Source organism: Anopheles ziemanni, chromosome 2 (genome assembly GCF_943734765.1).
Source record: "Anopheles ziemanni chromosome 2, idAnoZiCoDA_A2_x.2, whole genome shotgun sequence".
Classification (NCBI taxonomy): Eukaryota; Metazoa; Arthropoda; class Insecta; order Diptera; family Culicidae; genus Anopheles; species Anopheles ziemanni.
Window position 1 is genome coordinate 86,137,267 of NC_080705.1, and position 17,414 is coordinate 86,154,680.

Below are 17,414 nucleotides of genomic sequence, written 5' to 3' on the forward strand. Positions count from 1 at the left end.
TTTCATGGCTCATTTTTATTTTTCAAATATGATACCAAACCTAGATACAGAGTTTTTCAGATGATATCATAACTTTAGCAGTATTTATTCCAACTGCAGCACATGATATTCCAACAGCGTCAGTTGATTTAATAACGCAATCATGTCTGTGTCAGTTGAAATCAGAATCGTATCAGTTGATATTATAATCCTCCTGGTACAGCAGCTTGAGCGAAGTACGCAACTAGCGAGTGTAAACGTATCTCGCACGAACGACAGCCCAAGGTGGATCTACATAGCAGGTGGGTTCATAAAGAATTAAGGTTTTCGATTTCATTGGAACGAAACTGCTCACAAATATAAGTAAAAAAAAATGACATGCAGTCAACATGAAAATTAATCAACACCGGTTGTTTAAAAATTCCTTTCGTTTTCTGATGAAATTAAAGCGACACATGCGAGATAAACTCACCTGCTATGTTGAACTACCTTGGAGTCTCATTCGTGCGATATACGTTTATACTTGCTAGTTACGTACATCGCTCGACCTGCCATACCGACTTTATAATATTAACTGCTACGTTTCTGATTTAAACTGACACAGTTATAATAAACATGATTGCGTTGTTAAATCAGCTGACGCTGTTGGAATATCATGTGCTGCAGTTGAAATAAATACTGCTACAGTTATGATATCATCTGAAAATCCCTGTATGTTTTTACTCCATGTCCAACTTCGCGGAATGCCATTTGGCGAACAAAGCACAACGCATAGATGTACCTCTCATGGGTAGGTATTTTTCAGTATATGAACCACACTCTACGATAACATAAAAAGCTTGTCTGGTGGAGCCGGAAAAACAGTTATGCTCCGCGAACACTCTTCGGGCGAGAAAAGATAATCGTCTGGTACGATACCCGAAAAAGTCGTTTTAACCGCCACATTTATTACAGCATCCAGCGAGCGAGCACGATACTTTGCACCACATCGCGCCCCATTTGTCATAATAATTTGTGTAGCTTTACGGGAAGAGTTACGACCAGCGACAGGCTCCCGGTTACCAACCCGGCTGGTGGTGTGTCTGTGACAATCGCGAGTCATCGAAGTAGAACCGGGCGGCGGTGGCGGCGGCAGGCGGTTGTTCGGGGTCATTCGTTTCCATTCGTTTGGACATTTATTTGAGCTTTCCCAAAAAATGGGGGAAAAAAAATAAAAAAACACAAGCGACCAACTCCGGAACCCACCTGGAGTGAATGAGTACGGGGTTTTTGGTGTGATGATGAATGGACGAAACGAGACCAGTCGGTGAGAGTGGTTGGCGAGGGGGGAAAGGATGAAATTGGGACGTCGTTGGGACGTCGTTGCCAAGGGGGCGAAACCTCCGCGGACAAGTCCACCGAGTCATAATTTTCCAATGCCTAACGGCGACGGTCCAACCGGTTGCCCCGAGATAGGATCACGGTGAAAAGATAGGCGGTTCCTTGCGTCCTCCCCATTTCCCACCGTCCGGCGAGATTATTTCCATCAGTTTCCATTCGGCCTAAAATGCGAACATTAAAATATTGTCTACACAACAAGCGCCATGTCTTTCCCCGTCCGCTTCACAGACGCTTTTTCATTCCTTTTTGCAAAACCTCTCGGTTTGTGTGTGAGTGTCTCCATCTTCCCCGCTCACAACAGAGCGTGCTCGCGTTTTCCCTACCGTCGCACAGCGAATTGAATAAATTAAAAGCCCATCCTGGAATAATAAATGGTGATGCTTTTCTGATGGAGCGTTTTATTTCCCGGCAGGCGTAGGCGGACGGGCGATTTAAACGATCGAGAAAGCCGACAGCAGCAGCCCCAGAGCCTTTCCGGTGAAGCATTTCTTCCACCCCCCGGGGCCGCTTGCAAATGGGGTGCGGGAGAGGTGCGCTCAAACAAGAAAACAACACATGGATCATAAAATTTCCTTTGATGTTGTTCCACGAAGCACGGCCCGGCCGGATGCCGAAAATGGGAAACCGATTTAGGCGCAGCGGGACGCTGTGCAGCATTTAGCGCCACGCGCCACACCGGAGGGAGACCAGAAGGGCGGGCTTTTCTATCTTTCTCTCTCTCTCTCTCTCTCGCTCCGCCATTGCAACCCACGGAGTGTCCTTGTCGAGTGATGGCTTTTTGATCGATGTGTCTCAGAGCCACATTATCTTTCAAAGGCACACGAACGTCCCAACCTGGAAGGTCTGGGAAAACTTATGGCGACGGGGAGCGGGGGACAAGCATAGCATAATTGAACGGGGCGAAAATGGGTTGGAAATCGGCGGGCGGAAGGAAAAGCTTTTCTCATCAACGGAATGTTGAGAAAATGTGTTTCGCGAAGCGGTTTTGTGCGTAAACAAAACATAAAAAAGATTTTCATTTACGCTAAACAATTTATCATTAAATGATTTTTTTTAAATATTTCTAATTGAAAAGAATCATTGCACAATATTTAAATAACACATCATTTGCTAAACTTCAATTCAAACGTCGACGAAAACAAATACTCAAAATGGCGGCTATAGACAAATGAACTATAATTCTTTATGGCAACATGTACGACATGCGACAAAAAATCTGTGGAATGTCATTAAACGTTCAAAAAGCATGAAAAATTTACAATTCAAACTGTAGCACAGACTTTTCCGCTCGGATTGAAATCGATACTAAACAAAGCGTCCGCCAGCGACCGGTCGAGTCGTTCGTCCCATCGTAGCTAATTGATTCGTTTTTAACAGACAATGAATTATTTATGGATTATTAAATGAAGATACTGCGGCAAGCCCTCCGGTACGTTGAATTAATGCACCGAGTTGCTCAGTGTCACGAATAGGTTGAACTCCGCCCGGCACTGGTGATGTAAATGCCACCGGAGCAAACAATACCGAATAATGGAAAACAACGACATTGACATAAAAATGCGAGTAAATAATGCCACCATGTCGTCCGTCCGTTACGAGGCGTCGGGAGAGGAGAAGGAGAGGGCCATAAAAGGGGAACATCAACATTTTTCATCGATCGATTCCCACACGACATGATGTCCTGATGGTTTGTGGAGGATAGCAAAAGGACTCCTCTTCTCGAAACATCCTTTCTTTGTGCTGATGTATTGGATGTTTACAAAACACTGTGGGTGTTGCAGTGATCGTAGAAAAAAAGATGGATTGTTGTCGCGTCCCATTGACTTGCACTACCAAATATCTAAGCGAAACTTCCTTAGCATTAGGAACATCTGTTTTACTGCAAAAACCTTACATATAAACTAATGAATATTAAGCTTGTTAAAGTTTCAGACTATCTGTATTCGATTTTATAGCTACTATTACTGAATTTTGGGCACTTGCACATTTCTTTTATCAATTTGACTGCCAATCTGTTTTTGTACATTTGTTTATTACAATCATTGCGGCCAAAATTTGTTCAACACGTTGATTGCCAAGTGTTTTTAGCACACTTTTATAGTACAATCTTTTTTAATAAAATTCTTTTATAACATTTCTTAAACCAACGGTTATTGAAGGCTAAGAAAAAAACTTAGCTTCCCAAGGTATTGATATTAAATATTGCTACAGTTTTTATGTTGCATTTTCATTTATTTATGGGGCTAAAACTTGTTAGAACTTATGACAGCTGGCTATCAAAAATGATAGCCATGGCAGTCAACGTGTTAAAACATTTATTAAACCTGCGATTTTCGAAAAGCCAGTAAGGACAATGCTTTCTCAAGGATGAATTTTTGTAATTATTACATCTTTTATGCATCATACTTTTTCTATGTTACAACATTTAAAACCTCATTTAAAATGACAGCCATGGCAGTCCACTTGTTACAGACACTTATCTTACTTTCGTGTTTTTTTTAATCACCAATTCAGAATATGTTTATCTTGTGTAAACACTAATATTTAAACGAGTTTGGTTTGTTTGGTTCATATCAATTTCTTCATTCCAGAGAATGATCTGAAAAGGAGCGAAATGTGACACTGTCAGACTAAAGTGTCCTTCGGTTAGTTTCTTTTTTACATCCCAATCCATCAGCCAAAACCCCTTTTCCCACATTGGACCGCACTCCTGGCTGCGCCCCCGAAAGTCCAGATTGCGCACTCGAACCTTCCCTTCTTTCCCCGCAGCTCAGAAACCACGAGGGTGGCTCGAGAGCGAAAGATAAACAGCCCAAGTTCGGGCGAACGGAGCGAATTATTATTGTTATGTTGCAGCCGACCACAAAATTAATTAAACTTCTCCTTGAGAGAACTCTCGAGGCAAGATTAGCTTTTGTCGTGGACTCCCCCGCTCCTCGTCTGCACTCCTCCACCATGTTGTTGCTGTCACCCGCCCGGTATCCCATCAATTCCGAGTGCGGGCCCCAAAGTTAGCCTCCTCTCGAACCGGGGCGACGAAGCTAATGGAAGCAACTTTTACTTTCACCACAATCCAGAACTCAAAACGTTGGTTTCTTTTTCACCGTTGTCCGTACCGCCCCCTCCCCTGTCTAGCTTACCACTCTTCTGCTACTAATCCACGCGGGTTTTTCCTCGGCTTGGTGGTTTTCGAAGCACACATCCGTGTCGGTATGTGTGCGGGTGTGGGTCTGCGGAATATGTTGCGGTGGAAAACTTCAGATTTGCGCTCCATCCACTTCGCAGCGAGCGCAAACAACAATGGAAGCGATGGGGAAATAAGTCGGGAATTTTTCTACGAGAAAGCCCTCCACACGCCACAAGCAAATCTCGGACTGAAAATGTCCCAACAGTAGTCTCATACACCACTGAAATGGCTCCGTATGACACAGGCCGATGGTGAGTCTTAAAAGTGTCTGAAGCGGGGAAAAAGTTGGGCTTTTAAAGCAACCATTCGGGGGCAGGCAAAACGTTGAATTAGCATATTTACAGTTGTTTAACTGCCCGCATTAAAGGCATGCTTGGAAAAATTAGGGCTCGAGGCAAGGTGATTTCAATGTTTGAAACACTCTTAACCATTCTTAATGCGTTCCATATTTCGGTTTCGTGCAGTGACGAACAGTAATAACCGCAAACGATGGGTGGTTTTCGGAGGCGTCAAACGAGAAATGGGTACCTGTCACAAAAGAAGGAACACAAAAAACGCGCCATTTTCCGGGAATGAAAAACTCACCGAATCACATTCATTTCACGACCGCATTCGTTAAAAAAAAAAAGGAAAAAGGAAGTAAATTAAAAGGCTCCGAATGCGTGCTGTCAAATTTCGGTTGCGGGCGCGCTCGTCCTAACGCCATCCTATCGGCTGTTCGCAGTTCGTTACCATTAAAAAACCGAGTCGGGAATAACCACATGTGCGTTTTATTTTGTCCAAGCTGCGCGTTCATTTTATCTCGGATGTCATAAAAACACACTTCCGCGAACGGAATTGGATATATTGACAGGGGGATGCCGAGCATTCAGTGCTGCATCTGCGGCTCATCCTTTTCTGTTCATTTTCATTTATTGTATTGCAATTGCAACAGATTCTTGTTTTATTCCGCACACAAAGGCTTAACGGAACGCAACTTGCACACAAGCTGTCAAAACAACTTGTCGTGGTGTGTCCGATAGATACGGGCGCGAGTTATCCACATTTTCCGTCTCCAACTAACGATGAAAGTTTATAAAGAATATTAAAGTGAAAATAAAAATCTCGAAACGCTCGCTCGATGTGACAGGATTTGCAGGTTAGTTTTTATATAGAAAACACTCGAAAGTATCCATTTTCTTCCCGTTCCTGGTTAGGGTTCGTCCCCTCCAATAATTTAACGCCTGCTGCCGTGTACGTCAACGGCAAAAATGTCGCATAAACTTTTATTGCATTTCGTTCCGGCGAATACCACCAACTCCAATCCAAAAAGGCGCGTTTGGCAGCTTGTCACCTTTTGTCCGGTTTTTCCTATTCGCTTCCACCCTCCTCCTTGACTACGGACGCGAGGAAAATAGGACGCGGCGGGACGCGAGAAATACGGTTAACAAATTTTATAGGCCTCAACACCGCCCCCATCATCCTCCTTACCCCCAAAAAAGCTTGATGTAGAGCACCTCTCCCCGCGTCGAGGAAATTGAGGAAGTAAAGAAAAATGGAAACAATTCCTAACCCGATTATGAATAATGGCAGAACAACGATGGTGGGCCTTTGGGGCATCTCTCCCCGATCGCGCTTTCGTCCTCGTGGCCATTTTGAACTCACACACCCACAGGCACCGTGTGATATCATTGCGAGGGGAAAAAACAAATCCCAGTATTGCTTGGGGCTTTTCTACTCCCACCGTTCTTTCACTTGCGGAGTGGTTTTTCTTCCTCCCGCACTCCACCCCCCCTTCGACGCAATATGTATTCAAATTATCCTGGGACTTTGGCAAGGTGTCGGCGTGGCCGGCCGTAGTATCCGATAGAGCGGGTGGAGTTGATGAATTTGCAACTCGACGAAAAATGGTTCCCGTTAGCGTGTCAGCACAATTGCAGCACCGTTTGCTGGCGCCGGTTAGCGCCATTTGCTTTTGCTTTGCCGCCTTGATGAAAGTCATTAATCAACGTAGACGACACGCCGTTGAGTTTGCCCTCGTTCGCAGCGCGGTTGGCGTCAGCTAGCACCAAAAGCCGGAGGTGTCGAAAACAGTTTTCCCACGCTTGTTGCGTCGAAGAGGGTTTCCATAGAAATATTTCATCTTTCTTCAACACAACTTGTCGGTTCTGTATGCCACAAGTACTTTGAGCGGAGGGGAAAAACTGTGTGCGTTAGGACGGGGAAGTTACAAACTACATGTCATAACGATGCAAAATAAACTTTGATGACCAACAACAATATAATTTCTACGTAATTTAAATTATTCATTAACGCCCTTTATTTCGTTTCCTGACATGGAACGCATACTATAAAGATCAGTTTAAGGTAAAACATAAAATTCCATCCACTCACACCAGGTGGGTACCGAATGTAGCGTTAACAGTATGTCGCACACAAGCAGATAATTAAAATCCATTGCGTGTAAGAAAGGATAACATCCCATAGTTCAATCCATTTCCTGAGCACGTCGAGGCGACAAAAACAAGTGAATTGAAAAGTGGAAAAAATGACGCATACAAATACAAATTGAATGGAATATGCATGAAAAATTCAACACCGTGTTGGTAAGGAGTTTCCGTGCACCAAATAGAAAGGAAATATTTTACAGCGAGCATATTGATTTTTTACGATGATGAGTTCATCGCTGTTTTATGACATTTATAATTCATTCTTATGTATCCGTTTCGAATTTTCCTGCCCGGGGTGGAAAGGAAAGTGTCACAGACGGCGACTACGAGGCGTTCGCTGAGGGGTGAAAGTTTTCCCACAAACACACACACAAACAAATACACACAGTTCAGCCGATGCAACCACCACCTGGTCGAAGGATGGTTCGGTGGATTTTTATGATCGTTCGCACCGATACACAAACATCGGAAAATGTTGCACACTTTTATAGTGTCAAAAGAGCAGGAGGAACCTGCTTGGAGGTTTTAAGGGGTGGCGGGCGCGGAAAACATCTTCCATTGTGCCGTCACCTGATGCCCACCCCCCTCCTCCTCCACCTTCGCATCCTTCCAACACTTCCTGCTCACGGCATTTTCGTGCCATTTTATACTGTGTATCCATTTTTATTGGTCGCCCATTTGCACTTCTCGCTATTCGAATAGCGGGAGGAGCAGCAGCAAATTTGCCGGTGCGAAAGTCGTAAAAACTTTCCGGATCATGTGTTCCGCATGTGGCCAAACACTGGCGAGCTGCATTGGCAGCAGGATGTTATGTCGTTTAAAATGCAACCATTAAGTGCAGATGGTGCGCAATCTTTTACGTCATCGTGTTTTGTTTTCTGTTTTCTCTTCTTTTAAGGTGAAACGTTGCAAGGAAACATTGTTTTCCAATTGATCATTCACACAATAAAAGCGTTGAAAAGGAAGCTGCAAGAATAAAATTTGATACAATTGTGACTTACCTTAAAATCGATATAACCGTTTTTATCCATATCGAACGTTCGAAACACGTGATCGCAAAACTCTTCTGCATTTCCAGACGGGAAGAACATTTTGTACATATCTACAAACTTCGCTGGCGTTAGCTTGCCATTTGGACAATCTTGCTGCAAAGAGAACCGTGGAGAAGAGCAGAGAGAGAGAAAAAAACACATTAAACACGATATTACCGCAGGCAGAGTACGGAAGGCGATAGCCATCATCGTTATTTTCTAGATGCTTGTGGAAATTCGCGTTGTTTTTCTTAACGGTCATTGGGCGCGCAGCAGCACAACGTTCTTCGTGGGGGTCGGGTAAAATTCCGGAAAGACAACAAAACCATTTACAACCCCCCCCCCCCCCCCCCCCCCCCCCCCCAGAACCGAATCCGTCCAATTTTCTCGCGCACTGTATACACTTCTCAGTATTTGTCCAATTTCGCCTCCTGCTTCTTCCAAACGATGCAACAAAACAACGTCACTCGAAACACTTTCGCCGGTAGTGGATTGCGCTGGCGGAAAACTTTTGCCTCCAACACTGCCTCCAAACCCAACCAGCACGTAAAAGTTGCGCCACCGACAATAAAACGAAGCAAAACGGACAAATTATTGTGAAGGAAAACGAAACGATGGGCCCGATGATCGAAAAGTTTCGCCCGCTAAAACAACATTTTCGCAACAACTTGCAAACTCTGGATGCGCTGTGTCGGACGGGGGAGGGGGGGTTTTATAAAATTCTTCTCCAACTCAGCTTTCCTGAAAGCATATTCTTGCGCGTTTTGCTCTGTGTCTTTCTTGTGTCGAGCTTTGCTCATGCCTTTTCCAGCGCGGTTGCGCTGTAAAATGAGCCCGAAGGAAATGAGCAGCGTTAGGGTCCAACAGTTCACCGCGCGTGGTTGGGCCCACATTTTACTTTTCTTTACACGAAAGTTTTGCGTCACGATCGTTTGCGGTTCGAGGGTTACCACATCGAAGGGGGAAGGGAGGAAAACACATGGGAAAACACCGCTGGATTCGTTTCGGCAGCGAGTGGGGTCTTGCTCCGGCATGCTGGCGGTTGATAAAAGCGTTGTTTCCAAAAGTTCATAGTTTCCCGCTCGGGTGGTGCTAGGCAAAGAGGTAACCCGCCGTAACGCCTACGGCAATTTTGTAGAACAACGACGAGCGAAGACGCTGCCCTTCGGCACGATACTATGATTTCACAGCCCGCAGGGCCGCTTCCGATGGGGGTGGGCAATTATCTTCCTTCACAATGTCATAATAAATCACAAAGTGAGCAACAGACGCACCCGAAACGACTTAAATTTTGTGCTCAAGAAAATAAACTGCCAAGTAATTAACGAAGAATCCGCCGAAATCCCACTTCCACACGGTGGCAACACGCAACATCCCCCCTCGACGGAGAAGTAACGGTGGAGATAAATTCGATTGGTTGATGTACGGAAACTTTACTGTCCCCAAACTATTTACGTTGAGGAACTTTCGAGGCGCTTCGGATTGTTCGCAATTCCGTGCCTGGCGTTACAAAAGTTGCGTTTTCTTCCTCCTTTTTTTCGTCTTCCCTTCGCCCGCCTGCGCACCTGTACCGATTCACCTTTGCAACAGGGCAGAAGTTGAGTTTAATGTCATTAAGGATTACAGCGTTCACAAAAGCCCGCAAACCGGGAACGTTATGGGGTGATCTAAGCGAACATAAAGTTTTTCTTGTAAGCCAAAGATTGACCTTTTGTCCCGGTCGCAGGGGAGCAATTAAGTTACGATTTTCTTTTGTTTTGCTCCAAGAAACCTGAGCCAGGAAAGTGGAAAACTTTTTTTAAATATATGACCAAACATTCAGTAACGAAAGAATAAATTGACGATACAAACGAAAACAGCCTTAAAAAATCGATAGGGATGACAGCAGAGCAAAATCGCTTAGTGAATGTGTTTTATAATCGAAACATCGACAAAAAGTCGTCTAGTTTATGTTTATCCGATTTCAAAATTGAAATGATAAAACCCACGGAACACTGATAACATTATGTTAAGACAAATGAACACAGATCGATTCCCGAAGTACACACTACCGCAACAAATGTACCGATCATGTTAACAATTATTTAAGCACACGCAACTACAAACAACGGTTTGCCACCAATAACCTCACCCTACGTCACGAATCAAGGACGCAATGTAGTTGGGAACCATTACCCATTACCCTTCCGAGTTCGTCACCCGCACAAACACACAAACAGTAATCCAACCCGATGAGCAGCAAAAACGGACCGTAAAACAAAGCATACATTAACGTACACTTTATTGCGCGGTAAACAACCCGTTGCGCGGGAAAACAGCACATTTGAAGTACCTGTCGGGGCAAATAAATGGAAGCGGTTGGTGTGGAAAAAGGCATGAATCACCTTCCAAAACAAGCGGGGCTAAACACGTGTATGGGGCCGTACAAGAGTCATCAATCAATTTCGGAGTGGATGGTTCGGAAGGCTCACGTTTGCTTTATTTTTGCTCGGATGGAGTTAGCTTGCGTGTTACTTGTTACGCTGTTTAATAAAACTCTAATGTTGGCACAAAATTTAAACGAGCCTTTGTACTCGTTCTAAAAATAGGTTGTTTACGGAAATGGTTTAAAGAAGGATTATTTAGGAAGATATCCGAAAAAGTCAATCACCGAAGCGGACATTGTTGGGCGAGATAATACATGATATATTTAATATATTTACATTTAAATTACGCTTTGATGAAATACCGCTCCCGTCGAGTGAACCCATCAAACCCTCGTCATCGCCCGGTGAGACGCTTCAACCACGTCAATCACGCAATTATGAACAAATTCATTTTTCCTCATCACCACCAGGAATCTGACCTCCTTCGCTTCGCCACCACAAAGCACCCCATCCGCGTACGCAAACAGCGGGAGGGTTCGGTAATGAAAAGTCGGTAGCAGGTTGTTCATCAACTTGCCGAAAAAGCTCATCTCGAACCAGTTTTCGCTTTTGTGGTTCGGTGAAAAATTGTTCGAGAGGGAGCGACAAATAAAATTTGAATAATGTTGATCGAAAAATCCATCTTATTTCTTGTTTTATGCTTTGTTTCGAAAGTATCCATCGCCAATCGTTTCAAAGCGTGAAAATGAGATTGATTCGCACTGGGAACGGAAAAAAATGGAGAAGCAACAGCGGCCGATCCTGGACGGCTATATTTTATTTTCGCACCCTCCGTAAGACCTCATCAGGGCCGTTTGAGGTGCAGTAGCAGTCAATCTACAGGTGCCAACTGGTCGCATGCGTGTTACGCACCCGATCGAAGCCACGAAGAGGGTTTTCATCGCCATATTCCGGAAGCAACATAATCGTCGTCACTCTCGTCGTGTCGTGCCACCGTGCAATAGTGTCCTTCTTCGTTTCGTTGGTACTCCGGAGAAAAAAACAACACAGGTCGTTGGCCGAAGGAGTTCACGAATGCGTTTATCAAAGCGTTCCTGTACCCTTCGGTCACGTTATTGACGACACGCAAACAACCTGTGAAACGAAAGGAAGAAATGCAAACCTTCCTTGCTAGCTTCCTAAGCATCAGCATCGATCGTTTCAGCTCGTGGTACACAGCAGTTTCACTCCACCAACATACGTCATCCGTTTTCCACGCTACTTCATCTGCTTTTCTCACGCACAGAAAATTGAGCGGTGCGAGCGTTTTTCGACCGAAGGTGATTTAGGATTTTCGATTGTGACCTGCACTTGGATACTCAATACATCGATTTTCATTCTAATTTTCTTTTATTGGTCTCTTCTGTCACAATCATTATCTACGAAATTACAAACTTTCATCAACTAGGTAAACAAATTAGTTTTTCCTGCATGCAGCAGATAAATGATAGTGAGTCCATCGGTAACATTTGATGAGCAATGAGATAGGCAGATTCGAACCGACGATTTCTTTAACTACAAATATACAAATGCATCTAAAGTTGCAGATGAAAATGACAGCAACTTGCATGCAACAGAAACTTTCAGTCGACTTCATTTCAGTGGACTGAAAGTTTCTGAACGCATCACGCGTTTACACGACTAACAACAAATTAACGCTTTAACTGTCAACCGGCAATAATGAGTCAATATACAAACTTATTAAAGAATTATAAATGAAATGTATTATTTCATCTCTAAAACTACTAATAATACTCATTTAGCGTTGTGAATCATGTAAGTGAACTTAAATCGCATAAAATGACTTTGTTTATTTCGTTTAACGATCATTTTAAATTGTTTTATACTGTTGACGCCTTCTAAAGCTGTCAGTTGCACGAGCTATCAAGCTACTTTCATTGCTGTGAAATAAATTTCTAGCCCGGCTACATTAAGTGACATTTTAGTTACGCAACTAAAATTGTTTGTTTATTTCACGTTTAGAAGCAGCCCGCTTGAAAGTGCAACCGTTTAAAACGCCTTTAATACTCATCTTAACTAAGTTTCTTTTAGTTGCAAACTGTGTGCAGTTATTATGACCTTGTGGTTTTTTGTAACAAATGCTTGATCAGTTAATCTTAAGTAAAGTAGTTGAAAACCAAATTGTAGCATGGACATTTGTAAGCAATTTGATTCGACAACCACTTGTATCAAAACTTTACAATAATAATTTTAGTTAACAAAATCAAAGCGAAATCCTATTTAAGAGAAGATCCTAATATCCTATAGAAATTCAACTGTTTTATCGTATAATGAATTTATTTGTCTGAAATATCATAACTGCTTGACTCTGGGTGCCGTTCAACGTAGTGTTCAACATCCATCCAATGATGAAAGCACAATTTTAAAACGGGAAACCTCACAAATTGTTCTCAGCATGAAGCGTGATATAAATTAAGCCAGTCAAGTCTGTATGCCGCAGCCATTTTGTTCCCGAAACAGTTTGACATGGCTATTTGGACATTTCCGTTCCGCATGCCAAAGCGAATCCCAATGTGACAGCGACGGTGGAGGGGTGAACAGTTCACAGTGTCGTCACACAAATTGGATTTTGAGAAATGAATATAAAACAAAACGTGAATGTAAGTGTGCAGAGAAAGTTTCACTTTCCCAACATCCGGCCGCCAGCGTCCTAATGGAATGAAACGATGCAACGATGTCCTCCTCCTCCTCCCACCCGAGACAACGTGAACGATGTTCGAAGTGTGAGTGGGCCCGTCGGTGGGCCGGAAACACATCTCAAAGTGCAAATCGAGCATCATGTGCTTCCTTACCACGCCACGTCAAGCATCTCTATCTCTCTCATGGAGCGGTTTAAGCTAGGAAGGAAAAGCCCGGGATAAGGTCCGTGTGTTTCTCCGTGTGTTTGACAACATCGAACCAGTTGGGGACAAAGTTTGCTGCCACCGGCCACAAGGACGACTCCTTTCGCGCGAACCCTGAACGACGGATGGAACGGTCCACATTCAGCTGCACGCTCCCGAGAGCAGCTTTGACGTTTATGATTATCATTGTTTTCCCTCCACGCTTCCGGAGAGCCGGATGTGGCATTCTGCAACCCCTTTGGCAGAAGGGGAAGCGTTAAATGTGTGATGTAAATTAAATAAATCTAATAGAAGCGGTAACCCAGCATGGGACGTCTTTGGAGCGGTCGAGAGGGCAGAAAGGATGTGTGATCGGTGTGGTTTCACCAGTCCAGTGGAAATGTGTCGGCCGACACAAGAGCAAACCTGCGTACGTGTGCAAACTGTGGCAACTGTGTAGGAGAGAGTTTTCCTTTCAAGGAAATATTGCCCAGTCCACATGTCACAGTAAACTTCTTGCCGATTGGCACCCGGCATCCTGAATTTTTGAGATGCAATCCGAACTGAAGAAGACACACTTCGTTTGTGGAGTACCTTTTGATTGAAACCGCACGGACGGAGACCAACAATGGACCTGAGAAAACTTTCACCGAAATTGTCCTTGAACAGTCCTCCACAACAACTAATGGACAAAACGGAACCATAAGACCACATCTCCCAAACCATCTTTTAGTACGGTACGGATTCGATCAAACTTGTCGCCAGTGTTGTAAGTGGTTAAAGCTAACGAGCAAACGTTATAAACAATGTGCCTGCCCAGACTCACACTTGAATAATCCGAAGTTTCTTCGAGTGCGCTCTCCAAACTCCTGATTAGACAACGCCGGTCGTTGTAAGGGTTTTGCAATCTACCTTCCGACACCAGACAACGAGTCGTGTCCCGGGTGTGTGCAGCCAGTTTGAGGTAAGCAACTATGCAATTACATTTTACACCAAATTAACGAGATGGGAAATGCCATCCATCGACACCGACGATGTCCTTGGGTGATACTCCGTTGGGATTCGGTAGAGATAATCCTCTATCTCTCGCTTCGGAATGGTGAAACCCTTGGCAACTATGCAAATTTTATCCTGTTGCATGATTTGTGCAGATTGACCTTAACGAACAATTGGTTTCTTCGTTCTGACACCTCCCAACCCCTCCCAGTCCCAGCGTGTTTATATTGCCCACGTGCGGAACAAATGTTGTTGTGGTAATGTTTCACCCGAGCCATAAATTATTCCATGAAAAGCCATGACCAAATGCAACGGAGCGCATCGACGTGTGAAGCGCCCAGCTGCCAGCAAACCGAACCGGTGGTTTACCAACACAAACAAAAGACCAAATGCCCGCAGATGCTTTTTAAAGTACCATTAGAAGATCTGATGTCACCACCAATGAAATACGAGGTGTACTTTAATTGCAGTGAAAAATATTTAATTACAAAATATAAATCTGGAAAGAATCTTATTTCACTCAGAAGAAATATGTTGGGCTTTATGTAATCTAATTCATTTTAAAATGTATAATCTCGATTCAAAATATACCCCACTGGTTGTAATAAATTAGCCATAAAAGCACTTTAAGTCAAAATACTAAAAAAAGACAAACACCCTCCCCAATAGATAAAACCGGCGATCGTGCAATAATGGGTGCCCTAACGTTGGTCAACTCCGGTTGAGCGTGGCGGCGTTTCTTAATTAGCATACCGTAACATGAGCCCAACTTTGGCTAAATAAATTAAACAAGCAAACCGTTCGCCCCTTACAGAAGGGTTGAACATTAAAGCCTTCGGGTAAGGATAGGAACAAGAAAGAAGACACAGACAACATGGCGGCAAGTACCGGACGGGATGGTTTAAACGTGGGTTTTTTTTTGTGTAGTTAATCATTAAACATTTAACTCACCCAATCCGCGCTTCGCCCGACCACGAAGGAGCGGCCCTAAAGCTGGCCATGCGACTCCGGGTGCTATTGTGGTATCAAATTACATTTAATGCCTTCAACAAACACTTTTTGTGTCGTCGTTTTTCGCCGATCGACGGGTACGGAGGGGGGAGGGCAAAAGATAGAGTTACGCTGAAATGCGCGATGCAAAGTTTGAGTTTAACGCGAACTGCCAGTTAAAACAGGAGGATCAAACCAACTTTTAAACACCTCATCGGGCAATCGATTCTACTTTCAACCATCAGTGGTGTTTTTCTTGCCTTTTTATCCATTTTGTGAGAAACTTTTGCCCGTAAAATTTGCCTCAAAAAGTCCACCGGTCAACCAGTCACTCGGTTGGGCGCGATTAAGGACTTAAGTCTTTACGCTGTGTCTGTGGGTTTTCATTTTCCGTTCCGTTGGCTCAGGTACTAAGGGATTAGTTAAATTGATCCGAAATTGCATTAACGATAGCGTACGAACACAGAATGTTTTAAACGGTTCAAGGGAAACGAATATTCGGTGTATTTTAACCTATGCCTAGAGAAGAGGATTAAAAGAATTGAATATTTCGATGTATGTTAAGCAAATAGCTTGAAATATAACCACATTTTATATGAATTCAATTGAGTTTCAACGGTCAAAGCATTTACCTCAAGTTTTGAAGGTTTTTACTTCAGTTTACTATTGAAATTCCACTCGAGTCTACGACAAACAATGATGAATTTTGTATTTCACAAAAAACAAAACCCCCCCATCGTCAATCATCGACAGCAACAGCTGCAAAAGAAATCCTGAATCGACCGACGCAAAAAAAAAGTATCCCAACCTGAACAGGTCTGGGGATGGGATAGGGAAAAATTAAATTTTCATTATTGAACAGAACGAGTATCCGGCAGCAGTACCACCAGCAGCAGAGCTCAACAGTTTGCCATCTGCTATATGTGATTGCTCTGCCCAACATTTCAACCGTCTGCTTTGCCACTCGTCGCACGTTCCCGATCCGGTTCGATTTAGCATCGCCACAACGGGGCGATCCGATAAGACTCCCCGAACACACCGCCATCGATCGGTTGACATGAAAATTTAATCACCACCTCGAGTACGGCGAGTATCATATCACCATCACCGGTTTGGCGCTGATGCCTCTAATGCCTCTGACCCGCCGTGGAAAACGGACCAACGCGCGCCAGATGTGACGAGGAGACGATGTTGGGATAAACACTCACATATGGGAGTGTGTGCTCGTATGTTCCGGAATGGTTGAGGAAATTTCTGACGACGAGTGACATCCTGCCAGACAAGTGGAGTTTTGGAAACCTCTCAATTAGTAGTTTGTTTGATTTGAAAAAAGGTTTTAAATCAGCTCACCAAACTTAACGTGTATCATAGAAAATAAAATAATTAAATTCGAATGCCAAAAGCTATCATTTTGATCGTTCATAGCTGTGAAAAGTATAAAAGAAATTGCAAAAAAAAAAAATGTTAAGTGGGTAAACAATATAACATCGAAACGGAACAAAAAGGATGTAAGCGAGAATGTCGGGAATTGTAATTAAATCGATTGTGCGACTGTCAGAGATATGAACGCTTTATTGACGAAATGATCAATCTACTGAATTAAAAAACACAAAAAACCATAAAATGGTCGCCGGATACAGATCAAACACAGAAACATCAAGTGGTTACACGTTCATGGTGCGATATACGTTCAATTTTTTACCAACGGTAAAGCGTAAGCAATGAAAGATGAATCAATGAAGAAAAAAGCGTTAAAACTGTTTGCAAAAATTGATCGATGAGAATGAGGTTCAAAAAATTACTTAAGTCCATCAAAAAAGAAATCTCCAACAGAGGGGTAAAGTTCGTCGAGGCATTGCTTTTCATCAAAATTCCATTACAGTTTTTCATTCACCCCGTCACCTTCTTCCACGATTCGAGTGGTAAAGAGTTTGTTCCTGTGAGTTTTTCACGTAAGAAACCACGGACGAGCTGTAAAGCACGGGTGTGAATTGAAAGACTCTAAACCGTGAGGAGAAAAAAAAGAAACCGATCGTGAAGACGACGAAATGGGAAAAAGTTTAATCTTCTTCCCACACCACACTTGTCACCGTACGGATCCTGCAGAGGGTTGCAAAAGTTTTCGATGCTCAGCAGCCGCCCATGTGTGTGTGTGTGTGTGTGTGTGTGTGTGT

At 43.5% G+C, this 17,414-nt stretch overlaps 1 protein-coding gene across 1 annotated transcript in view; it reads right to left on the reverse strand.

The window, feature by feature from the left end:
• LOC131281227 (neuronal calcium sensor 2) overlaps positions 1 to 17,414 on the reverse strand; it is an 86,961-nt gene that overhangs the window by 13,863 nt on the left and 55,684 nt on the right. The window contains exon 3 of the mRNA XM_058310494.1: positions 7,977 to 8,120. Within this exon, the coding sequence (XP_058166477.1) occupies positions 7,977 to 8,120 (144 nt within the window). The remainder of the gene's footprint in view (positions 1 to 7,976; positions 8,121 to 17,414) is intronic.